Here is an 11697-nt window from a genome sequence, read left to right as displayed (position 1 = left end):
CTTGGACAAATCTAGGTTGGAGAATGATCTACTATTTTACTATTCAATGGAATATTATCCGTATACGTATTCCCAAGCCTATGTTTGCAACTACAAAAAAGCATAGGTTTAATTTGGAAGCCACAAAATACTTAGGTAAATGAAATCTTTTGCTACAAAGCTACTATCTTGAAACTCACTTTTATCATTATTTTTTACCCACTTATTATCATAAAAAAACTAGTTCTCAGATTCTGCACACAGACAGCTTTATGTAAAATATATAAACATTTGTCCAAATTGATACACAGATTGCATAAATATGGCAATTAAGATTGCATTTACAGATGTGCATGTACAATGTTGTGCAAATTATCACAATATTACAATTTCAAAAATTATTCCAATTGGAATCCAAGTAAAGCAATTAGTGAAAAAATACCCATGCAGAATTTAAATATCTCAGAACAAAGTTTTAAACATCTTCAGTAAAAGTTCACACATTTAAAATAGTTTTATTCATTTTATTTGTATATGTCAAAATACATTTTTATTTCCAAAATAGTGGGTTTTGCAACTAGTTTCATGCAGAAACAAGGTCTGCTCAATACTACCAATAAAATCAATATAGCACAGTAGCTGTTCAGTTTTAGATACAAAGAATAAATAACCTAAATACAAAACACTAAAATATTAGAAACATGTATTTAATCATTCTTCACAGGCATCCAAACTTCACAAATATAATCCTTAGCATGCCTAACTGTTGTGCAACCAGAACATGTTGCAGTCACTCAAACTGACCAATTATCTGTATATTTTACGTCCACATAAGACCATGGAAATTCTTTATATTCAGACCAACCATTCATACAGTTCAAATATAACCAAAAATAAAATTCCCACAACTATCCTTGTACCTTTAAAAATCAAGAATCCTGAGCTTGGTAGTAAGAGCATAACCTTATATCTTCATAAAACCAATCAAGAAAGAGAGGACTTAAAATCCTGCTTACCAAAACACCTTTTCCCAACCCCAAAGTAATCTAAAATAGGCAGTAGAACACAATGACCTTTTAAAATGAAGGGGGTACAAATTCACATTTAATATAGTATACAATACAATCAATAATACAATTAGCTACTATAAGCTTTACAATGTACAATTTATTCAAATGGCTGAACTGTTCAGTGGTTAAGGAGACAGTTATGTGCCAGAAAGATAGAGTATTTTTTGCATGGTTTAATGAAAATATAAAAGCTATTTGTCCAAATAAAAGCCATCTTCATATGTACTTGGTTTTGCTTTTTTTTAAAAAAAGGCCACTGAAATGTATAAAATGGTCTGAACATGATGGTGGTATCAAAGTCAATGCCTCTTCACATGGCAATAACAGTGCATTTAACACGAACTCACGTTAAGTCTGCAAATGATTTCATAGCATTACTTTGGCTAGCACAACAGTTATAGACAGCACTCAGATAAATATAGGTATGTGAAATGTGAAGTAATTACCTTATGGAACTTTAATTATGGTTGAATACTATCAAATGAAAACTGCAAATAAAAGTAAAAGCATTTTACAGTAGAAAACTTTTGTAAAGATAGGGCTCCACATAAACGTGTTATTTTAAAAGTCTTTATATCACATTGTTAGCAAATTTTGTTTTTAACACTATTATGGAGTAGCCTACTTTGCATTAACAGACATTTGAAATAAGAAAACAGTCAAGCATGCCATGTGGTGGTCTAAAAATCAAAACAATACACTTATTTATATATACAGCATCACTCAGTACCTGCTAAAATGAATGTGAAGATTAAAGAATCTAACATCTTATACTACAATAATAAAAAACAAACAAAACAAAAGTGACCAATGAAGGCAGAAAACAGGACTTAAAAGAATCTAATCTCAACTGACTTTAAAGCATTCATATAAGGAATAAATGCATATTGCACAAACAGTGAAAGCAAATGTTCCACCAAGCAATTCAGTTCCAGGTGGGAGACAACACAGCATTAGCCTAATATATGACAATGATCTCAGAAGAGCAAGTGTTCTTTTCTGTAAATGAGAAAGCTGTGAGACAGGAGAAGGGTCTGCCACATGAAGAGTTAGAAGGAAAAAATACAAACCCAAACTCAGATGAAAAGCAAAAAAAAAAAAAAAAATTAAATATCGAAAAACTGGAAACTGTGGCACATCAAAAAATGCTGAATAACTGTCTTCTGTGAGAGCTGAGTTTTTGTTGACACAAAAGTATTTATGTACAACTAAGGCTTACTGGTTAAATATCTGAGGCATATCTGGCCTTGAACACTTTCCTTATATGCTGGAGCTGTAAACAAGTTTTCTCAGTCATAAAAAAAAAATCTTCTCAGCAGCTGCATTAACATGAAACAATGGTCTTGATACAAGGAAAAAAAAAAAAAAAAAGAAAAACACCAGAAAATTAAACAAAACAAAACTCCTAGATAAGAGGGCATTTGGCAGGATATCCAAAAATGACAGTCTCCAAGGATTCTTCCCAGGCTTCCAGTGACTGTCAATTATGGTCCACTGGGTTACTAATATGTGCAATTCCAATTACTTGCTGCTTTTTCTTTTTTTATTTGGAAAGTTTGCTTATAACTCTGATCAAGGCCCCATTTTCATCCTTTAGCCTCTGGTTGTCTGCTTTTAGGTCTGGTAACATCTATGAGAGGAAAAACAGAAGAGAAAGTTTTAATTCAATAAAAAGATAAAATATGATTCTTAATAAATGTTATATTTTTACCACAAGACACATGAACAAGCTTTGTCAGTTATATATATTTCTAGTGACTAAAACATGTATCAGGAAGAACCCCCCCATTTGTGAAGCTAATTAGTTTAATAAATGATGAAATGAAAGGTTTATTCTCCCAAAGTTATCAATTGAAATGTACTAAATCACTTGACATTATGAGTCACGAGCACACCATATTAGAGCAGCCAAGGAAAGGAAGCCTATTTTTGTTAGGATAGGCTCTTAAAGGGAATTCCTTTAAGAGTTCCTGTCAGCCTAAATTAAGGCCTTTTGCTTTATTTATGTCAGACCTCAAACCATACTGTTATTCCACAAGAAAACCAGCTTATTTAGGGAAGTTTTGAGGGAATTAGACTTGTTCTAAATTATTAAAATTCCTTAAATGATTTACCTTGTACTAAGTTTAAGTGCCTAGTACAATGTCTGATCCAAGATAAGTGCTCAATTAAATGGTAACAAAGCAATTATTACTATCATTAGAATAGTATAAAATAATTTATAAGCCAAAGTAGTAAGTCTGAATTTATAAAAATATTCAAGCATAGAAAAATATAAGTAGTATTTGGAGTAAATAGAAAAACACACCCTTACATCCTGAAAACAAAACTATTTTTTGTTTTACAGACAAACTGAAGGAGGGGGTGGAATTATTATAAGTTAATTGGATTTTCTACTAAGAATGATTTAAATCACATGTGCTCTGCCAGATTTGCTTGGAAATGGAATAGCTTATATTTTAGACATTAAAATATACTTTCCAAGATATTTAGGTCTCTTTCCTCAGCTTTCAAAATGTACTAGGTTATCAAATTAGATAAAAGTAAAACTACTTGCAAAATTACCTTAAGCAAAATCTTTATGAAGAGTTTAATATTATGTGGAACCAATCAATTCTTACCTGTGCTCAGAATGCAGGGATATAAAATACAGTAATCTGAAGTTTATTAGGATAACTAATAAGTTTATTAGGATACCGCTGTTAATAGAGAACTACGTGAATATTAACGAAGATGGTTCTGACTGAAAATGACATTATTTTGAAAAGCAGATAATTCATGTTTAATCTTCGGCTTCAACATATATTAATTATGTGTAAAATACATGTTCCATTTTCTTTCTAGTAAAGAGTTTTAAACAGCCATATTTTTAAGTGCTAAAATATTCGTAGAGCCAAAATGTGCATTAGCTTTGCAAAAGTGCAGACAAGTCTTTTATCTAAATGCCTCGATCATTCCCTCAGTTTACTGCAGTTTATCAGTCACAATACACAATTAGTGACACTTTCTAACATTCTGAGAAGCCATGCATAATTAAACAGTTATATGATAAGCTCCAGACACAATGGCATTAATTTGTAAAAGTGAGCTCAAGACACGCTTACTAATACAAAAACACCTGCCTGGCTCTACTAAGAAGAAATGATGAAACTATAAATTATAGATTCACAGACTGCAGTTGCCTACAGAACCCTGAGCGCTTGGCTACCACTCTTGTCAAGGCCCTATTCTCAGTCAGCAGTCGCTCATTTAATTCTCTCAGAGTTTGAATTTGCTTTATTTGGTGCAGATTCTGCAGGAATCAGAACATAAAGAAATAGAAAATAAAAAATAAGAAAGTGGAAAAGAGTACAATGAAAACATAAAGAATCACAGATAACAAATGTAAGAAGAAAAAAATTAAGAGTCTTAAAAGAATATTCCATGAAATTTGCAAAAGTAAACAGTGTAGTTCTAAAATTCCTTATCAAACAAAATACACAGGCAAACAAAATCCAAAAACATTTTCTCCAAAGCCATTCAATAATGTTTTAATAAGAAACTAAATAATTCAATAGAAAAACATTTAAATCTTGAAATTCTAATTCTATGGGCATAATTTCCTATGCATTAGTCCATTAATTCATAATGTGATAGATATTTTATGCAAGACAATGTAATAAGAGGTAATCAATTAACTATGTCATTCTTTTTTTTTCCTGAGAAGAATGTACCTTCCAATATTCAAAATGAACTTATTTTCACAGGTGATGCAGAGTTTGATAAACTGTACCTCTGACTGTCCACTACTCTAATGTCCTTTATTTTTATTTATTTATTATTTTATTATTATTTTTTTTCGCGGTACGTGAGCCTCTCACTGTTGTGGCCTCTCCCGTTGCGGAGCACAGGCTCCAGAAGCGCAGGCTCATCAGCGCAGGCTCACGGGCCTAGCCGCTCTGCGGCATATGGGATCTTCCCGGACCGGGGCACGAACCTGTGTCCCGTGCATCGGCAGGCGGACTCTCAACCACTGCGCCACCAGGGAAGCCCCTAATGTCCTTTATTTTTATTTATTTATTATTTTATTATTATTTTTTTTCGCGGTACGTGAGCCTCTCACTGTTGTGGCCTCTCCCGTTGCGGAGCACAGGCTCCAGAAGCGCAGGCTCATCAGCGCAGGCTCACGGGCCTAGCCGCTCTGCGGCATATGGGATCTTCCCGGACCGGGGCACGAACCTGTGTCCCGTGCATCGGCAGGCGGACTCTCAACCACTGCGCCACCAGGGAAGCCCCTAATGTCCTTTATTTTCAAAAGAGAACATTTCTATAGTGATCCCTCCTCACCAGTTATTCTCCAAGGAACAGAGTATTTAAACTGCAACAAATAAATGATAAATCCCAAATCTTATAGTCATTATTGTCCAATTTATTCTATACCTGAACATCAAAAGTGCCATGAAAACTGATTAACAAAAAGATTTGGGTTTTAAATACTTTTCTAGCTCACCTAAAACCTGGATTTAGGAAGAAAGAAAAGCACAAGATATAGATAACTCACAAACTGTATAAGCAGCTTTAAGAACAATTAATGTAAACATAGTATCTGTAATGGTACTGTAAAATTTGAGTTTATACTGCAGCATGATTTACTTACTTTGAGCTCTTCTTCCATTTCAGATATTCTTCTTTCTAGAGCTCTTCGTTCCTAGGTGAATTTAAGGTACTAATGTTAATGATATAAGTATTATATTCTTAAATTTTCTTCTAAATTGTGAAATAGTGACACTTTAGAATAAAAAATTAAATCAGGAGCAGTGTAGAAAAAGATGCGATGCCAGTGATGTGTAAAGAGCTTTCCAAAATTTGAGAGAAATAAATATGAGGATCATTATTTTGTTACTTCCTGTAAGCTCTTTCTTTAAAGCTTTGACTTTCTGGTAAGATGCTACATAACACGTTTAAACTGTTTTTAGTTCACATAAAACTTAGGTTAGGGATAGAGTAAACCAATACTCAAGACTGAGGATTGAATAGAAAAGAAAAAAAAAAAGAAACTCACACAAAGATGCAATTACTCTATAGTGATAAAAAGCAGAAAAGCAAGAAGCAAACGTGCCTAAAATATCTGTACTTTAAATTTCAAAAGGATCTAAGAAATGTTCATCTCCTCCACCCACAATGTTAACTAGTCATTATTTGTCCAATTGACTTTATAGCTTTGTATTTAGTTTGATACTCTACATAGCATTAATGCAGTGAATCTAATGAAGAAGCAACTGTAGCATTTATTTTAAACTACCTTGTTTCAAAGAGTGATAGGCAAAGGCAACATACAGTATATTACTGCAGTGTACAGTTTTATTCTCCCTTAAATAATAAGCATTCTAAGGTGTTATGCAAAAAGCAAGCAGCAGTAATTAATGTGCTTAAAACTTTGGTTAGGTCATACCGCCCAGAAGATACTGACTCTTGCCGGTCACCTTTCAGATACAAACCATTTAAATTTAGTTTAATCACACTGAAACTATTTCTAAGACATTCTTTCCCAGATTAATAATTAATGTTGATATTTAGTAAAGCAGTACATTTACTGTAAATGTTAACGTTTTTAGAGTATGTGATTTTAAAAAATAGATGAAATCCTACCCATAGTCTTATAAGTACTGTGTTATTCTACTATTAGCATGTTTAAACATTATTACACAGACAAAAATGTTACTTTTGATAAACAGACCTTTCTCCTATTTAACAATACATCCATGACACATTCATAAAACCACTGCACTTCTCAAAATATTAGGACATATAATATTATATTTGATCCTCATAACTTTGTGAAATATCAGCAACAGCATTATTTCCTCCAACTGACAGGTAACAACCCCATCATTCTCAATTTTATTATGTGCCTTCAAGATTTTAACTATGTAGTGGTAAAGCAAGACAAGAGCACTATACTGAACTGCCTCACTGCCAAACTGACAACTGTAAAGTTGCAGGAAATTTCTTATATTTAACAAATAAACTTATTACCATTTAAAAATATGGTTAAGAGAAAAAAAATGCATATAAAGTGCTTAATTCAGTGCCTGCCTGGTATGTAAAAGAGTGCTGAATAAAAGTTGGCAGTTATTATTAATACTAGGATTACCAATGTCTGTTAAACTGAAAGTAGATTAGCTACTTCATAATTTATCTGCATTTGACAGGCAGAAAGAGGAGGTCAGGTGAGAATGTCAGAATATGAACATGTATATATTGTAGGTGTATAAGCCTAGATGAAAAAAAAAAGATAAACATTAAACTGTCACTTATCTCTACATGATAGGGAGATTTTATTTTCATCTTTTGTTAAAATTTTTGTAATAAATACATTACTTTCACAAAAATAAAATATTCTGAAAAATGTGACTATCTCAAAAATAAATAATATTTTGATTAAGTATATGGTTATCTATGTCTTTCATCTCAACTATTAGTATGGATAAAAGAGAACTGAAAACATTTCTTTACTGTTTCACATATCTTGGATGTAAAATTCAGTAAGTTATACTGTGGTATAATAATCAACATTAAATTTAATAAAATAAGTGATTCCAAATTTTTAGCAATTATAAGTTAGATCAATAGTTTTTTAAATGGCCCAGAACAACAATTTTTAAAACCTCATGAAATCATAATAAAACTAGGAGTTATTATACGTTACAATTTAGTAAATGACATAGACATTAACTGTTATGTTTATATATTTGGTATTTTTATCATTTCTCTCCTTTTTTGGGGTCAACAAGGTAAATTTTTAAAATGGAATGGAAGAAAATATTCTCATATCAAGTGCTCTTGACTATTTATTCTTCGATCTAGAGATCAGAGCTCCACAGTATGTAATTTCTTCTCTGGCTGAAACCTTGAAAATCTAGCCACTGCTCAGCTGTACTACAGGTACTCTTTGAGTTAATTTTTCCATTAACTTTTGATCATTTATAGATCTTCAACTGCTCAGACTAAACTTGTGGAGTTTTTCTTATGCCCACTGCCAAATCCCTGGGCAATAATAATAATAAAAGGAGAAAAATACAAGTGAATATATCACGGCCAGATAAAAAATTGCAGAAAGACATAAAATGGTAAAAGGATTTTCTTGTAATCTTTTTTTTGTTTGTTTTAGAAGAGCCTACTTAAGTTAAATATTTAAACTCAAAATTAAATAAAATATTGTTAAATTAACTTTAAAAAGAATTTGAAAATTTGGTCCCCAGATCTTTAAAAACTTTAAGAATGGAAGTATTTTAATTTTGTAAAGAATTAAACTAAATGTATAGATGATTAAAGTGTTTTAAGTATATCACCACAGAAAATCAAAGAGAGATAAATGGCATTTTAAAAATATCAGATTCACTATCACAATGTGTATATTTCATAATTAAGGCAAGATTTTTTTTGTACATTAAAAGAATAACATGGTAAATTAAATTTAACAAGGTAATTTCACCCCATAAGACTCTATAAAGAAGATAAGCTAGAAAACATTCATAATCAAATTATTGAATATTAATTTAAACTAATTAAAACTACCATCTATAAGAACAAAACTAAAGAAAACCAAAAAACCTACCATTGCTTATATAAAAAACAAAGGGGGAAATCGATTACTTATTCAGTAAGATGGACACTTACCCTTTTTTCCATTTCCAGTAGTGACCTATCAGCAAATCTTTCTTGTCTCTGCAAGGAAGTAAGAAATATAGAAGAGATGTAACTGCAATAAAGATGGGGAAAGGGAGAGGACCACAGTAACTCTCCTCTACTGGTATTCAAAGAAATCACACTATTCAGGAGTAATACACAGGTGTAAGCAAAGAACAGAGAAAACAGGATTTCTACTGAAATAATAAAGAGTTAGAGGAATGCTTAGGAATACAATGGTCTCCACAGTTCTCATCGTTTATGTATTGGTTTTCCTCGGGTCTTTACAGCTGAGCTGAGAGTAAGGATGGGTGAGTACTATGGAGCAAAGCCAAAAATATCCTAGTTTTCCCTCCGATGTTTAAGCTCTCTCTTTTCCTACACCAGGAAGAGTGGGTAACCTTAGTGCTCAGAGTCCACGACCTTGACTGAAATGTACTTTGGACCAGGTTGTGTGACTGTATTCATGCAGTCAGACTAGTAAACTGGCCTTTTGGTCCTCTTTCACAGCTACCTTAGTTTTGCTCACTCCTTCTCTAGAGTTTTTTTCCCCGATCATCCATGTTCCAAAATTGGTAAGAAGGTTCATATCCACTGTCACTTATAAGAAATCCTAGCCATATAACTTTTCTTCTGGTAAGGTCAGGTCTCATTTGTTTCTGCTTCTTGTACTATACAATCAACTAAAGTTGATAAACACTGAGATCTGGGGGATGAAAAGGGCCCTTGGGGTTTTAAGCCACATGCTGCACTCAATACCAGAGAGCTGTGCATATATGGGTATTGAGCACAGGACCAGTTAAAAAACAAGTGCTTAGTTCTCATTTACATTGACCTCTGTTCATACATCTCCCTTGGGATTCCTGGTCTATTTGCTGAAAATGAATTCATCAAAAGGCTCATTCCCTAGAAGCCAATCTGCTGAATAACCAATTTAAAAAATTTACCAAACATGGTTTTTGACAACTACTTAATAAGAATGCTCTGCTATGATCATTAACCACAAAATATACTTTAAAAACTCTCTCTACATACACATATATGGTTCATCACTGATTAAGCACAACTTCACTGTTTACTTTGGTGATTTAAAAGACATTTCTTGGGACTTCCCTGGTGGCACAGTGGTTAAGAATCTGCCTGCCAATGCAGGGGACACGGGTTCAAGCCCTGGTCTGGGAAAGTACCACATACCGTGCAGCAACTAAGCCCAAGTGCCACAACTACTGAAGCCCTCACGCCTAGAGCCTGTGCTCACAACAAGAGAAGCCACCGTAATGTGAAGCCCGCGCACTGCAGTGAAGAGTAGCCCCCCGCTTGCCACAACCAGAGAAAGCCTGCACACAGCAACAAAGACCCAAAGCAGCCAAATAAATAAATAAATTTATTAAAAAATAAATAATTAATTAAATAAAAACCATTTCTTTAGGGGACTTCCCTGGTGGCGCAGAGGTTAAGAATCCACCTGCCAATTCAGGGGACATGGGTTCGATCCCTGGTCTGGGAAGATCTCACATGCCGCGGAGCAACTAAGCCCGTGCACCACAACTACTGAAGCCCGTGCACCTAGAGCCCATGCTCTGCAACAAGAGAAGCCAACGCAATGAGAAACCCGTGCACCACAACGAAGAGTATCCTCCGCAACTAGAGAAAGCCCATGTGCAGCAACGAAGACTCAACTCAGCCAAAAATAAATAAATAAATAAAATAAATAAACAAAACAAAACAAACCAAACATTTCTTTATATAATTTTCTCTTCTGTCAACCCTTTCAACATTCATATTTTTGTATCATCAGGGCTTGTAAACCAAGTTACTTTTTGACCCTTTTTTGCACAATTTCTTTTTTAACGTTATAGTATATAAATAAAGATCTAAATCATGGCCATCTAACTTGTTTAATTTATTTTAATTTTTTTTTTCCCCACACTGCACAGGTTACAGGATCTTAGTTCCCCAACCAGGAATTGAACCCATGGCCTCAGCAATGAAAGCATGGAGCCCTAACCACTGGACTGCCAGGGAATTCCTAATCTGCTGTTTTAAATGATTTTGTTTTTTGTGCTTACTCTTCCTGGAAAAATAGAAGTTAATGTATTCCCATTGCTTACTGTTAGAAATCAAATTCAGAATTTCAAATAAGATGAGACTTTCAGGGATTTCCCTGATGGTACAGTGGTTAAGAATCCACCTGCAAGGCAGGGGACACAGGTTCGAGCCCTAGTCTGGGAAGATCCCACATGCTGCGGAGCAACTAAGCCTATGTACCACAACTACTGAGCCTGCATGCCACAGCTACTGAAGCCCACGACCTAGAGCCCGCGCTCTGCAACGAGAAGCCACCGCGATGAGAAGCCCGTGCACTGCAGCGAAGAGCAGCTCCCACTCACCGCAACTAGAGAAAGCCTGTGAGCAGCAACGAAGATCCAACACAGCCAAAAATAAATAAATTTTTAAAAAGATGAGACTTTCAGCTAATTCTGATATACTTTTGATGTTTTTATTTTATTTTTAATTAATTAATTAATTTTATTTACTGTTTTTATTTTTGGCTGCATTGGGTCTTCAGTGCTGCTTGCGGGCTTTCTCTAGTTGAGGCGAGCAAGGACTACTCTTCGTTGTGGTGCGTGGGCTTCTCATCGCGGTGGCTTCTCTTGTTGCGGATCACGGGCTCTAGGTGGGCATGCAGGCTCAGTAGTTGTGGCTCACGGGCTTCGCTGTTCTGCAGCATGTGGGATCTTCCCGGACCAGGGCTCAAACCTGTGTCCTCTGCATTGGCAGGTGGATTCTTAACCACTGCGACACCAAGGAAGCCCAACTTTAGTTAATATTTTTGGTAAATATTCTAGTTAAAGCTGTTAAAATAACAATTGGTAAACCTGGTGAATTGACATTTGACAAAATCATTATTCATCAACTGGTTTCTGGTAAATTAACCTATTTCCCTCCCTTGGAGACTGTACAGGGAGTAGGGTGGCTG

At 34.3% G+C, this 11697-nt stretch overlaps 1 protein-coding gene across 8 annotated transcripts in view; it reads right to left on the bottom strand.

Annotated features, from left to right (window-relative positions):
• Window positions 1-489: 489 nt before the first annotated feature.
• Window positions 490-11697, bottom strand: part of PPP1R12A (protein phosphatase 1 regulatory subunit 12A) — a 158467-nt gene continuing 147259 nt past the window's right edge. For all 8 annotated transcript variants that reach the window (XM_030866210.3, XM_070046381.1, XM_070046380.1 and 5 more), the window contains 3 exons: window positions 8709-8756; window positions 5686-5736; window positions 490-2679 (listed from right to left, as the gene is read on the bottom strand). In XM_030866210.3, coding sequence (XP_030722070.1) covers window positions 2593-2679; window positions 5686-5736; window positions 8709-8756 — 186 coding nt within the window. In that variant the 3' untranslated portion in view covers window positions 490-2592. The remainder of the gene's footprint in view (window positions 2680-5685; window positions 5737-8708; window positions 8757-11697) is intronic.

The sequence above is a fragment of the Globicephala melas genome, chromosome 10, assembly GCF_963455315.2.
Source record: "Globicephala melas chromosome 10, mGloMel1.2, whole genome shotgun sequence".
NCBI classification, from domain to species: domain Eukaryota; kingdom Metazoa; phylum Chordata; class Mammalia; order Artiodactyla; family Delphinidae; genus Globicephala; species Globicephala melas.
This window is presented reverse-complemented; position numbering and strand designations above follow the sequence as displayed.